The 12,937-nt window shown below is 53.4% G+C and overlaps 4 protein-coding genes across 4 annotated transcripts; 3 read left to right on the forward strand and 1 right to left on the reverse strand.

Annotated features, from left to right (window-relative positions):
* Window positions 1-212: 212 nt before the first annotated feature.
* On the forward strand, window positions 213-1,899 carry BZA05DRAFT_339200 (uncharacterized protein; the record flags this gene model as incomplete). The annotated part of the gene is made up of 4 exons (XM_051480922.1): window positions 213-358; window positions 427-582; window positions 640-1,258; window positions 1,318-1,899. The coding sequence occupies 4 exons, from the start codon at window positions 213-215 to the stop codon at window positions 1,897-1,899; spliced, it is 1,503 nt and encodes a 500-aa protein (XP_051338497.1).
* An 890-nt stretch (window positions 1,900-2,789) lies between these two features.
* BZA05DRAFT_401721 (major facilitator superfamily domain-containing protein) lies at window positions 2,790-5,852 on the forward strand. Its single transcript, XM_051484024.1, has 7 exons — window positions 2,790-3,196; window positions 3,259-3,285; window positions 3,353-3,511; window positions 3,575-3,783; window positions 3,874-4,274; window positions 4,319-4,427; window positions 4,507-5,852. The coding sequence occupies exons 1-7, from the start codon at window positions 3,173-3,175 to the stop codon at window positions 5,795-5,797; spliced, it is 2,220 nt and encodes a 739-aa protein (XP_051338498.1). The 5' UTR covers window positions 2,790-3,172; the 3' UTR covers window positions 5,798-5,852.
* Window positions 5,853-5,945: 93 nt separating this feature from the next.
* On the reverse strand, window positions 5,946-8,629 carry BZA05DRAFT_437054 (spinocerebellar ataxia type 10 protein domain-containing protein). The gene is made up of 5 exons (XM_051486437.1): window positions 8,327-8,629; window positions 8,104-8,274; window positions 7,924-8,048; window positions 6,349-7,863; window positions 5,946-6,295 (listed from the first exon to the last, which is right to left on the reverse strand). The coding sequence occupies exons 1-5, from the start codon at window positions 8,476-8,478 to the stop codon at window positions 6,093-6,095; spliced, it is 2,166 nt and encodes a 721-aa protein (XP_051338499.1). The 5' UTR covers window positions 8,479-8,629; the 3' UTR covers window positions 5,946-6,092.
* Window positions 8,630-10,168: 1,539 nt separating this feature from the next.
* On the forward strand, window positions 10,169-11,654 carry BZA05DRAFT_78658 (uncharacterized protein). The gene is made up of 4 exons (XM_051488634.1): window positions 10,169-11,013; window positions 11,071-11,263; window positions 11,314-11,444; window positions 11,540-11,654. Exons 1-4 carry the CDS (start codon window positions 10,484-10,486, stop codon window positions 11,541-11,543), a joined length of 858 nt encoding a protein of 285 aa, XP_051338500.1. The 5' UTR covers window positions 10,169-10,483; the 3' UTR covers window positions 11,544-11,654.
* Window positions 11,655-12,937: the final 1,283 nt, after the last annotated feature.

The following is a 12,937-nucleotide window of genomic DNA, read 5'->3' on the forward strand; positions in this document are numbered from 1 at the left end:
TGAATACCAAGAATCCGATCGATATATGCGCACAGTTCATGTTCATGTGGGATCTCGATGGCGGGGGGACGGGAGCTGCCGTAGCGCGGCAGGGATCGTGGACACTGGACAGAGCTCAATGCAAGCGCCTGTACCTCATCAACCTCACCTGTAACTGCTCTACTAGTATTGTACATCCAACCCACGCAGCATTGCAGCATCGCAGCGTAGCCATGAAGTCGACCGCCGGGTGGTTGTGGACGAGTATCCTTTTCACTATCACCACCGCTCTGGACACCGGCATCACCTATCCCAACAACACGCCTCCAAAAGGTGTCGATGTATGGTGCGGAAAGGCGTACAGGGCTACCGACAGTATGTACCTACGTACGCCATGATGATGGGGGACATAATGGCTAACTGCTGCGGTACAGAAGCATTCACCAGCCTCGTCGAAGCTGGTTGGCAACACCCTCCACCGCCCTCGAAAGAACCATTGCTGGAGTTGACTTGCCGCCCGCGGTTGAAGCCGTACGTAAAGGGCCTCTCGCCTCGGCCAGGGGTACTGTTCGATGCGAAGGTACACACTCCATTCCTCCAATTGTCCGTGACCTCGGTTGATGGCCTGGTCGAACGATAGCTATCCCACGACATCGGTAGTCCATTCGTCAATGCGACCCCTCCACAACGGATCTGGGTGAGCGCGTGGATCGGGTCCATATCACTCGGCGGGGGATATATGGACCTCGGCGGGCAGCTAGAGATACAATTCGCTGGGCTTGAAGAGCTCTCCACCCGAATGGAGGCGTATACCGTCGACTGCGAGGCGGCTGTGGGGCCAGCCGAAGCGCCGTTTGCAAGTGCGACCGCAGAGCTGTTCTGGCTGCCGCCGAATCCGTATGGTGGCTCCACGGTGCAGTTGGATACTAAGACGGATGAGCTGGTGTCAGCTTCTTTTCGTGGGCACAAGATCTTTCCGATCGGGTATTACACGGGCTGGGGGAATTACCTGGCTGGCAACTGGAGTGATCTGGGGCATATCAAGAAGGCGGGCTTCACGATGGTGCATCCGATTCCCGGGGGCGGGCCTGCGAGTGTGGCTTGGGGCGAAGAGTCCGGCAGCTTGGAGAGGTTTCGCGAGTTTATGGATAAGGCACACGAGGTCGGTCTGTGGGTAATGTATGATATGCGCCATACATTTGCGTCCGCCGAGGAGCTGGAGGTACAGGTAAAGATGTTTCGGGGGCATCCGGCACTGCTGCTTTGGTATACTGCGGATGTGGGTGGTGGCCATTCCGTTCGCTGTGTGTAGATAAGGTGCTGACTGATGCCGAACAGGAACCAGATGGTCACAATAACCCAACCGATTCGACGCTTCTCGCGTACAACACCATCAGCGCCCTCGACGGCTACCACCCAATATCCTTCACCCCCAACTGCCAAAACTACTTCTTCACACAGTACGCGTCCGGCGCTGACATAGTGATACCGGACGTCTATCCTGTGGGGCTGAACCCAACCTTCTCCAACGTGTACAACACTCCCTGCAACCGCACCTATGGTTGCTGCGGCTGCGATAACTGTGCGGCTACACTGCAGGACCTTGGCACTCGAATTCTCGAGATGAAGGAGTACGCACGGTGTTCAGGAACGCACAAGACCTTTTGGGGCGTGGCTCAGGCCTTTGGGAATTCCGAGTTTTGGACGCGCATGCCTACCAAGGCTGAGATGGTTGAAATGAGTCGCGACGCCGTTGTCCGTGCGGGTGCGAAGGGACTGTTGTATTGGAGTGCGCCGACCACCCGCGAGATTTGGGAGGGCACGGCGGATGTGGCCAAGTGGATGAATGGCTACGCGGCGGAACCCGTCATCAGGATGGAGGAGGTGGGAGGGAAAGAGACAATCAAGAGTGAGCTGTAGGATGGCTTTACTTGGAGAAGCGTTGTTCTTATGCCTATTTTTGCGGAAGTCGTGTGGTGGACTTTAATGCGTCTTTCTTTTGTCCCGCGCGTCAGAGCTGTTGAGCGGGAGTAAAGCCGGGGAGAGGACGGGAGGTGACACTGTGACGGTGTCCATCACTCTAGCTAGTCGTGGAAAACAAGTCATCGGACGGATGTCGTGCTTTCACAGTTCTCTCCTGGGACTGACCGATACATCCCGAGCTGTCACCTGTGTCCCACTAGTTAGCGGGATATTCAGGCAACCGGCAACCCCACAGCAGATCACTACTTCCGACAGCTTACTCTCACCAGACCGACGGTCCGAAAACCTTGGACTCGGAAGGATGTAAATTGACGTTAACCTATCCCTTTGATTGTTTCCAGTGCCCCGAGCTACGGCACGGGGGGTGGAGAGACAGGCGGGTGGAGGCAACTAGTGTGTAGGTTATGATGTCGGGCTGATGACAAGTGGTATGGTGAGGCGACTGTGCGGCCGACTAAGAGCTCCCTCGCCGCCGCCGCACCACCTATGCCCGCACCACAAGCCAGCCTTCTTCAGCCGGCTGATGGGAGGTTACTTGCAAGTAACCAGATTCGGACTACCCCCTGTGTCCCCCACTCGCCCCCCGTTGCCTTGAAATATTTTTGACAAGGGAAGGGTTCGGGTTCCTTCCTGCCTGCGGGGCAGGCTCTGGAGTAGATTTTAATAATGCCTTGCCAGTCGTGTACCTACGTGTATATGACGGAGCCCGAGGTGAGCTTCGTAGCAACAGGTACCCACACTCGCCTGATTATAGCCTAACGTAGCCCATTTGCCATCCGCCGTCCATCTTCCGCTCGGCTTCCTCTCCCCTCCCCCCCCCCCCCTCCCCCCTCCCCCTCCCACATACCTTTGACCTTTGACTCGCGACAATGAATGCGAACGTCCACCAATGTCTCAACATTACTATATGTCAATGTCGCCCAGCAAGTTGCATCAAATGCCCGCGACGCTTGTCCTGGGCGTGTCGATAATGCTGTGCACGCTGTCGAGTACGGCTGTCGCCCTCAGATTCATCTCCCGCCGCTACATACACCGCGGGGTCTCGGTTTCGGATTGGTTGATTCTCGTTGCGTTGGTGGGCACTCCTTAGACGGCAGTGAGGTACGGGGGGAGGAGGGGCGGTGTTTGGAAGGCATTGGTGTTGATGTTAATGGGGATATAGATTCTGGCGGTTTCTTTTTCAGTGGCGTTAATAGTAGGCACCAAATCTATGAATCCGAGGGCGAGGAGAATAGTGAGCCCAACTCCCCATTCACATTCGAAGGCAGCAGTGGATGCTGATATTTTTTCTACCAGTGCAGGTTCATCTATACTTTCCTCTTTGTATGATCTCTTTTTTTCTCCTCTGGTTCTGCCTATTCGCACCGGTGTAAACGGCTGATTCTTCCAGAATCCCACAGCAGCAATGATAAAGAACTCCGTACTCCTCTACTACCAAGATCTCTTCTGGCGGTACCGTGCAGTGCACTGGATCGCGTGGGGGGTGTTAATAGTGGTCAACATCAGTGCCTTCACTGTATCGGTCGTGGTGTTACTACAATGCAAGCCCGTATATATCCCTATTCTCATCTCACCTCCAAAAAACCTCCCATGTTGACTGGGTATGGGAAAGTTCTGGGTGGTGTTTGCGACGAGAGCACAAGACCGCCTTCCCCGGGGCTGGAAGTGCATCGATACCGTGAAACTGGTGTATGCGGCCGCCCCGCTCAATATCTGTACAGACTTTGCCCTGATCCTCATACCAATGCCCATATTGGCTTCGCTGCAGCTCCCCAGGAGACAGAAGATCACGCTGATGCTGTTGTTTGGGCTGATTGGATTGTATGCCCTCTTCCCCACTTCCCCACTTTCGTTCTTCTGGGTCAGGAGGCGAGGGCTGATATCTGGCTGGCTGGCTGGGGAGTGGTATAGTACGGCGATCCTCGAAGTGATCCGCGCCTACTACTTCCAGAAAGCAAATCAAACCACAGAGTTTGGCCGAGAGGACGCTATCTCCTTCCTCTGGGCATCGATAACCGTTCACGTGGGCATCGTGGCCGTGTCCGCACCGATGGTGAAGCCGCTATTTACGCGGTGGAAACGGCTATTCGAGCTTGTCGTACATTATGTGAGCTCGAAACGATACAGAAGCTCTGAGGAAACGACGCCGGAGATTTTGCACCACAGGCTGTCGCACGAAGCTGGCGGGGATGATGGACAGCTGGTCCGCGGGTCGCTGACGAGCGGCGGGCTGAGGCCCGATCTCGATATTGAGGATTATAGGGATATCAAGAAGGCGTGGCCGTTTTTGCCGTTACTTTCAGGGCCGTTTTGTAGGTTCCCCAGACGAGTGGTGCGAGGGATGCTGATGGATTAGTCATGTGGGGGATTACGTTCATTCTCATCGCTGTTATTCAAAAGAAGCTGGAGGCGATAGGCGTGGCTACCGATACTCGGTCGCTGGGATTGCATATAGCATACTACGGGTGAGATACCTTTCCCGGTGCACTCCATGGTGGTGGTGGTGGTGGTGGTGGTGGTGGTGGTGCTCATAGGTATGCACAGATCCCACAGCATATCTGCCCTCACCCTCGGTGGCTGGATCTTCCGTAGTTACGGCTTCAAAATGGCCATCTCGATTGGCCTCTTCCTCTACGGTATGGGAAGCATGTGCTTCTGGCCCAGCTCCATCCAAGAATCGTACCCAGGCATGGTAATTAGCATGGTGGTGGTAGGCGCCGGCAGCGGGTCGATGGAGATCGCAGCCAATGTTTTCGGCATCCTCCTCGGACCGCAAGAATACGCCGAGATCCGCCTTAACATCCTACAAGGCTTCCAAGCTGTCGGCGGCCTACTCGCAATCCTAACCGAAACTACCGTAGTGTACGAAAGCATCGGCGGAATGACCTACTCGACTCTGGTGGACGTACAATGGATCCTCCTCGCCTGCGGAATCGCCGCGTTTATCCTCGCGGGCGTGTTCCTCTGCGTGAACCTCCCCGAGCTTCGTGGCCTAGACCCTCCCAACACCTTCTATGCCTCGACCAAAAACATTTACACCTCCTCCTTCGGCCCGGGCTTCGCTCTGTCCGTGTTTACACTCTTCTGGTACGTCGGCGGTCAAGAAATTACCACCCTCTATGCCCGCGGCTTCCTGGTCGAAAACCCGCACACGAACGTTCACGAAGCCCTCGGGATCGAAAAGTCCGCGCAAGCGCTCTTCGCAGCGGGGCGCTTCATCGCCGCAGCAATAATGCTGATCATCCGGCCGCGGTTCCTGCTGCTAGCATTCACGCTCGGACTGATCGTGACCGCAGCGATCGGCATGGCGGGGCGGCACCCGACACACGACGGGATATGGCTGCTGCTGAACTCATTCTTCCAGGGAATGGCGTACCCGACAATAATCGCAATGGCCATACGCGGGCTAGCAAAGGGCGACATCAAGGCCGCCAGCATATGGCTCGTCAGCTCGCAGCTCGGCGCCGCCGCTGTCCCCTGCATCTTCCACGCCGTCAAGATCACCCGCGGCTCCGTCTACGCGCTGTCCGTGGTCGTGGCAGCGTTCGCCGTCATGCTCCCGCTGCCGGTATACCTTATGGTCAGGAATAATGAGCGAGAAAGGACTAGACGCGTCGATGAGTGCCAGTTGACGGCGAAGGGCTGTGGTTGTGCCGATGGCTGTAAGAGTGGGTGTGCGGCGGCAAACGCGGTGCTCAGAACTTGTGCCGAGAATGTTAGGCGGCGCAGTGGGCATGGCGCCCCCGGCTTCCTCAAGACGCGCGAAGATGATGTTAGGAGGAGAAGTGGTGGGAGTGAGGCGGGCATGGTGGAGGCCGGGATGGGGTTTCCTTGATGTTCATGGTGGTATCACTCGTGCTGGGTTTTTGGAACGGGCTTAGAAAGGTGTTATGTATTATCAATTTAATGAGTACGTCGTCATATCATACGGTTATAGTCTTGTTTCTCACAAAGGCCGAATATGAGTATGATGAAACGAAAATACAAAAAACAAATGTATTAACCATTCCATCTATAGTAGAGATGGTCTCAGAAGTAAAGCGACCCATTCGCCTTGTGCTATCTAATTAATCATGTAAAGTACATTGCGGCCATGGCTAGGACCTTCTAAAGCTTTTATTGAGTTGCGATCAAATCTCCTCCGAAGCTTTTCCCTCATCCGCGCGCTTCAGCTTCACCCGGCCCTTGTCGTCGATAAACGGCTCGTAGCCATGTTTATCAAGCACCTCGCTGGGCACAACTTCCCTAGCGTTGAGCTCCTCGACGATCGCCTGGTTCTCCTTGTTACCCTGCAACAGAGCGCGAAGACACAGGATGGCGTGTTCACGGATATCTGTCAAAATCTATCAGTATGGCCACACACTCAAATGGGGAAATGATACGCACAAGGGTTGTCATCATCGATCTTGCACTGGTTCAGGACAACCGGCAATCCCGCCTTCTCCCTGACCAGGTCCTGAACCTCACGATTCTGCCAGGCAAGTGTGCTGATGAGGATTACGATGAAGCGCTTGATATTCGGCCAAGTGAACTCGTCTGGTTCAACCAGCTCCCTATCGTTATCATCATCGTCTGCCTCACCATCCGATTCTTCCTCACCTTCTGCATCATCCTCGCCACTGCCGCCGATATCGAACGGACGTTCCACCAGATGCTTCGCCTCCTGCTTCTTGGGGGGTTCCTCCTTCTTTGGCGCTTCGGCGGTCGCGGGAGGGGAGGGCTTGTTTGGCTTTGTGGCAAGGTAGCGCGGGATGGCTTGGTCCAGCTCGCCCAGTAGACGGACCAGATCGGCGACCAGTCCCTTCTCGTGCGTGGAGAGCGTCTTCTTTGCCTCTTCGTCCTCCGAGAAGAGGACAAACAGCTCTAGGAATTGATACAGGCCTTCATAAATCCTGTCCAGGTCCCACAAGCTGAGCTCGAACGACTCCTTGCTCTCCTTTCCGGTGCGGATTGCGCCCTGCAACTGAATGATCTTGATGACGGGGTTCACTACCTGCTTCCGGAAGGTGTTGACGAAGAAAGTGGGAATTGCACTCTCGATAACGGGTGGGATATCGGCAGCTTCCTCATCACTTCCGGGACGAACGTTGGTAGCAGCAACTTCAATGGCGATGGTGGCGGCGTCTTTCGGTGGCTCAGTATGAACGGGAAAGCCCATAGTGGAAGGCGACTGCATTGCCGGTATTGGCGAGCCGCGGGGCCATTCTCCCTGGTTATGCTGAGGAAGACCGTTTTGTGGTCGGTAGACAGAAACCAAAAGTTTCAAGAGAACCGATTGAGCTGGGGTGACAATGTCCTTGTCGTCCCGAAAGCACTCGTACGCATATGGGATCAGTCCATTGAGAAGGATAGCCTCCACAATCTGTCCCAGCACGCGGAAGCAGAAGTCTTCTTCATCCACCTCCCAAGCACCCAAGAACACCAGGACTTCGCGCAAAAGACTGCGTCCGTATCCCTGCGCCAGCATCAACTTGCATCTAACCGACTGCATGGCTTCATCCGATCCATCGAACGCCACAATCCCGCTCTGCAGGATCATGAGTAATGGCTCAATCTCGTCGGGCTGCAGAAGCCGGGGCACATCGGTAAGAAAGCCAGGTTTGTAGTACTTGGCGTTGAACCCAGCCGATAGCGAGTTGCACTTAGCAGCCGTTTCATTGTGGTGAGCAACAGTACCACCGACAAATCCGACACCGACGCCGGAACCGGGTGATGGTTGGGGTTTGGTGGATTTTCGAGCTTTGCTCTTGCTGGTGGCCTTGGCTATCAACGGGGAAGGGCCGGTGGTGTGGATCGAGGAAGGTGTGCCGAACAGGTGCAGCCAGATGTGAAGCTTCCTGGTTTCATTGCAGGTCATGAGGTTATTGAAGAATTGCAATGCCGTAATCATCACCTTCTTGTCTGTGGTAGCAATGTCAGCAACTTCCGGGAGTGAGAACCAATGGGGCTAGGAATGCATACATCCTCCCTTCATCTGCAATTCTTTGTCGTGGGTCGGCTTGTCTAAGTTTGGTAGAATCGGTTTGCTCGCTTTTTCGACACAGATTGAAAGAAGCCGCCGGATCTCTGCATCGAATCCCTGCTCTCTGCACCATTCTCAGTCAACTGTAAATACACCGTGACGGGGTATGGAGCTCATACGCTGCGAGGTTTTGGGCCCGCTCCTTCGCCGCAAGCAAATTGCGTGCCAGTAAAACCAAGTCCCAGACTTTCGGTAGCAGGTGGTGTTTGTTCAATGTGAGCTGGTCGTTTCCAGCCAGCAAGGTCTCAGTCATGGCTTTCCACACTCGCTCCGAGAACCCCAGAATTTCCCTACCACATTTAGCATGCCCCGCACATTCAGGAGAAATTGACCATCGCCTACCTCGCCTCGCGACTCCTCTGTGTCTGCTTGACTACATTCTTGAGTTCCGCATCTCCAGTCGATTCGACGGTGGGAATCAGAATGCCGGGATGCGTGAAGCTCGCCTCGACGCCGAAGAGGAGGGTCAGGAGCAGATCCTCGAGAAGAGCCATGGTTAGATTTGTCGGGATACCGAGACTGCTTGAAGAGAGATTGGCGGAGGCCGCCGGTACGGGGAATGTGGTTGGTTCGTTCGCTCGTTGATGTAAACTGCAGGGTGTGGGATTTAGTGATGTCAGCTGGGTTCGCACGGTTTGGTGGGGCAGTCTGCTTTGAGTGTCAGGGTAATTAACAACGCGCGGATGACAGCTCGCCTAGCTTGTGACGCTTGTGATGCAAAGCTTGGCAGAATCGCGCTTAGTTGCGGCGAATTTGTCCCATCCAATTCGGGAATCGTTTCTAGCGGCCATGGTTCTAGACCCAAAGACTTGGCATGTGGCTACAACGAGTGGTCACGTGCTCGTAGGAAAGAAAGGCATGAGTTTCGTGTCAGCGCCATAACCACCAACCATTCCTACTACCACCATCACCGTATCCGAATAACTTCCACCAAATGTCTTCTTCCGGTATGATTCCCTACACAACATGCGCCCTATTGGAAGAAGCAACTCATTCTGTCAAACTTTAGTCGCCCGGAGATCTCGGCACGAGTTAAGGTTCGGCGGTGGAAAAGTCTTGACAGCCACGATGGACCATCGACAAGTATATAGTTACGCGGCAGCAAACTCTGATGAGCGGCCAACCTAAGGTGGCCTCTCAGTCTTAAATAGAGGTCTTCCCCGTAGACGATAGGTTCTTCTTCTGTATCGAATAGAATATCATCATCTGTCTACCCGTATATTCCAACACATTCAGTAAGAAAACCAGTTAAGTTGCCGGTGGATCAGTTCGACGAAGTTTGACCATTGGTGGGCAATGTTTACGCGTTTCGAAAATAAGAGTATACAGTAGAACAGAGCTGCACAAGCCGAGCACAGGGAATTAGAGAAAAGCCGGAGATCTAGCAGTATCTAACCACGACTCATCAAATGCAGAACCAGCAGCGTCCGCGGTAAAGATCAGTGTTCGGTTACTGTCAAGTTGATGCCTCAACTCAACGGACTGCATCCTACTGTTACCCTCGAACACAAAACCGAACATTACCTTACCACTGTCACGATTGTGAAACCAGTTGCATCGTGAAAAAGTCAAAGTTTGTACAGGAGCTGCCCGCCTGGTGAAGTGCAGGATAATGGACGGATCGAGGTAATTCTGGATCTTTGTGTCGTCAAAGTACAACTACGACATACCACCTATAGAATACATGAGTTGATGGGGAAACCCAATGGGAGGGCCATCGGCAGCAGCAAGTTACTCGCGCTTGGATGGAGGAGGTTAGGGAAGCTGTTGCACTGTTGGTAATTTCATGCCCGAAGGAAATTTAGAAATGCACAAATCATGGGAGTTGTAAATATTTTCTTCTGAAATAATTTTACTATGGGACGAGTAATCGCGAAAGTTATAATTTTCGAAGAGATTGTTTGAAGGACAAGTCACAAGAGTTGGTATGCCGCAGAATCTGCTATGGTTGTGCTGTTCTGGGTGGACGACGGTGTTGAGTGCACGAAGTACAACAGGGGGCGACGACTCTTCGATAGGCGGCAGCCACACCCACTCGTGTTGTGCCACACGCTAAATCGTAGCGTCATGGCCGCTATGTAGACAAGATTCCGGTGGCATGTTCCAGTGGCGCGTCGCGCAGGGCTGCACATCCCTGTAATTAATCGCTGTCTAGTATCACGTGACCACGCTTGGAAGCTCTGATTCAAATTGACGTCGACTCTTCCCGGTCTGTTCAGCTCCACCCCACTCTCCCGCTCTCCATTCTCTCTACCCTCTCGACATCATCCCTCGTCCCCCTCGTAGCATCCAACGCTTCACCTCTCATTCACTCTCCCACGCATCCCCGCTCTCTCTCTAGCAAACTCGAACACTCACACCTCACGTTACCCCACTGCTCCCCTCACCTCCGTTAGAAGCTTTCGAATAGCTATAGCTGTCGCAAGGGAACCAAATTCCCTCTTCCTCCTAACCCGGGGTGTTGAGCCGAAACCTACAACCGGTTCGGCCGATAGCAGAATGTCGGGTCCTTCCAAGCTGCGCCGTTCCGCACGGTCGCGACTAAAGGTGGATTACACCAAAGGTCTCGGAGACGGCGATGACGATGACTACGCCGATTCCAGTCAGGTTGGTGATAGTGTCGCGCTGGCTGCTAAAACTGGATCCGCTACTCGCCGAACCATTGCTGCTAGTGCCAAAATGCAAAACCAGGATGTGAAAGTGGAGGGCGACGGAGATGAGGATTCGGACTATGCCCGGCGACCCAAGAAGAAACCGAAATTGGCTGTCGTCAAGCGCCAGAGGGTCATTCTCAGCTATGCAGAGAGGGTTGAGCTTAGGATGAAGACTACTTGCTTTATCTTCAATATCCCATACAGCACGTTCGACAAATGGCCTTTCTCTCTGAACCCGGAGCAGGACGGCGGCCCTTCCCTATCAACCATGCCGAACGAAGTCCTACTATTGATTTTTTCATTCAGTAGAAGTGATGATCTTCTTTCCCTCAGAAAGACATGCAAGCATTTCAGGGCACTACTTAGGCACGAGAGGTACGGAACCGTTGATATTTAGTCATCCTATTGGGGTAGACATACTGACAACCGTAGCATTTGGCGTGAATCGCGCCTGAACTACCTCCCTCCACTTCCCAGCGAGCTCCCAACGCCGCTGCCATTTGGTCTGACTGAAATCAAGTTGTACCTACTCTCATTCTCGAAGTCGTGTAGCCACTGCGGTCAAGTGGCGAAGCCGCAAGCAAGACCTCGAGTCTTCTACAACTGGGGCATGCGCGGCTGCAAGGTACGATTCACCGTTTTCTCGACTCTGAGTAGAACCTGATGTTGGACTAGGACTGCGTAAAGCAGTATACCATTTTACACAAGGACCTAATGGCCTTGCTTTCGAAGAAGTGCGGTTTCGATTTCCACGAACGAGAGGCGCTGGTCTCGACTCTGGAATCGCACGATCATTCCATGTGGAGGTACCGTGGCATCTTCTGGAAAGCTCAGGTTTATGAGCGCCTTGAGGATGCGGAGATTGAACTTGTGTCTGACAATTTCACCAAATGGGCAAAAGATAACAAAGTTCCTCACTCTGTGGAACAGTACCATGGCATGCTGGATAAGTGGCGTTGGAGAGCTGCGGATGCGATCATGCGCAACGAGATAGACTTTCACTGTCACAAACGTCGACAGAGACGTTTTCTTCTAATTGAGCTGTGTAAGGTGCGTTCCGCTAAATGTGCCCCATGCCCGTTAGTTGAGACACAAACCTAACTTCGAGATGCAGCGACTTCCCGAGCCAATTCCAGAACAGGCCCTGCCCTTCCTCAATCGCTTTATGATTCTCCTCTATCGCAACACAGAACTCCAGAAATCCGAGTTCATTGAAGCTCTTCCATTCTTGCTGAAGGAATGGGCCTCTTACCGGGAGGAGCAGACGCAGGTGGCTCGTCTCGAGCGTATCTGGAGAATCCAATTGCAGTACTTCATCGAAGAAACCGCCGGGAAAATCTTGGCTGATCTTCACATCAAGGGAGACATCGATCCCATCACCTGGCGTCAGATCCTCATCAGGACGATTACGAAGGCCGCGAATGTAAAACCCCGTTACAGAATGCCAAAGGATGCGAGTGACAAGTACACCAAGATATTTAAGGATTGGAAGCTAAAAAACAAGCTCGGAGGGAGAGAACTGGGAAAACTCGATAAAGCTCTTACCCAACCAATTTACTCCGGAATCGAATTCTTCAAGCAGGTGCCCGAATCTGCCGACGATCGTGCCTCAGAAAACAGGGAAATAGTGCTTCCCCGTACGATCTACGAATTCTTCGAGCGCGGAAACGATCGTGTATTTGCGTGTCCGTATCGCTGGGGCCATCGCAAGACAGACCATATTTGCAATCACGCGACTCCGATGACTTTACTGGAATTAGTCGAGCATTGTGCGGCAAAGCACTCGGCGAACTGGAACGATAAGAAAGAGACTACCTGGGAACGTATTATGGATCACCTAGTTTTGCATCCTAATTTTGGTGGAGAGATCTACTGTTTCCTCGGACCTGTCGGCTCCGTGTTCCCCACCGGATCCCACGACGGATTCCGCTGCTATCCCTCGTCTCTGCGTTCTACAGACCCGCAGGGGCCCATTTCGGTGATGGTGGTCGCCAAAAAGTCAGGAATCGTTGGATACCTCATCAATGCATCGTCTGAGCGGGTAACCTCAGGGCCCTGTTGCTGCAAGCCACCACGGTACCCGGCAATCAATCTAGATACGACTGGCAAGGACATTTCTGGCATGGATTTTCAGGTTGCCGTCGCAAGCAATGCTGAATCTAACCAGAAGCACCGCAAAGCCAGTATCGAAACCTTTGGACGTCGCAGTGAAGTCTTTTCCCGACATCCATCAGCATGTATTAGTTTCAATGCACAGCACATGACCCTCAAGGGGACTTATGTCAGGCTCAAGATCACC

The sequence above is a fragment of the Tricharina praecox genome, assembly GCF_024521635.1.
Source record: "Tricharina praecox strain CBS 144465 chromosome Unknown BZA05scaffold_16, whole genome shotgun sequence".
Classification (NCBI taxonomy): Eukaryota; Fungi; Ascomycota; class Pezizomycetes; order Pezizales; family Pyronemataceae; genus Tricharina; species Tricharina praecox.

What these genes read in the sequence shown, in the direction of transcription:
- BZA05DRAFT_401721 (XM_051484024.1), top strand. Translation starts at nt 3,173, where the DNA reads ATGAATCCGAGGGCGAGGAGAATA. An exon ending in ATCCGAGGGCGAGGAGAATA is followed by an intron (nt 3,197 to 3,258) that starts GTGAGCCCAACT and finishes TTTTTCTACCAG; the next exon opens with TGCAGGTTCATCTATACTTT. An exon ending in TGTTACTACAATGCAAGCCC is followed by an intron (nt 3,512 to 3,574) that starts GTATATATCCCT and finishes GGTATGGGAAAG; the next exon opens with TTCTGGGTGGTGTTTGCGAC.
- BZA05DRAFT_437054 (XM_051486437.1), bottom strand. Translation starts at nt 8,478, where the DNA reads ATGGCTCTTCTCGAGGATCTGCTCCTGACCCTCCTCTTCGGCGTCGAG. An exon ending in CAGAGGAGTCGCGAGGCGAG is followed by an intron (nt 8,275 to 8,326) that starts GTAGGCGATGGT and finishes TAAATGTGGTAG; the next exon opens with GGAAATTCTGGGGTTCTCGG. An exon ending in ATTGCAGATGAAGGGAGGAT is followed by an intron (nt 7,864 to 7,923) that starts GTATGCATTCCT and finishes TTGCTACCACAG; the next exon opens with ACAAGAAGGTGATGATTACG.
- BZA05DRAFT_78658 (XM_051488634.1), top strand. Translation starts at nt 10,484, where the DNA reads ATGTCGGGTCCTTCCAAGCTGCGCCGTTCCGCACGGTCGCGACTAAAG. An exon ending in GCACTACTTAGGCACGAGAG is followed by an intron (nt 11,014 to 11,070) that starts GTACGGAACCGT and finishes TGACAACCGTAG; the next exon opens with CATTTGGCGTGAATCGCGCC. An exon ending in GGGGCATGCGCGGCTGCAAG is followed by an intron (nt 11,264 to 11,313) that starts GTACGATTCACC and finishes ATGTTGGACTAG; the next exon opens with GACTGCGTAAAGCAGTATAC.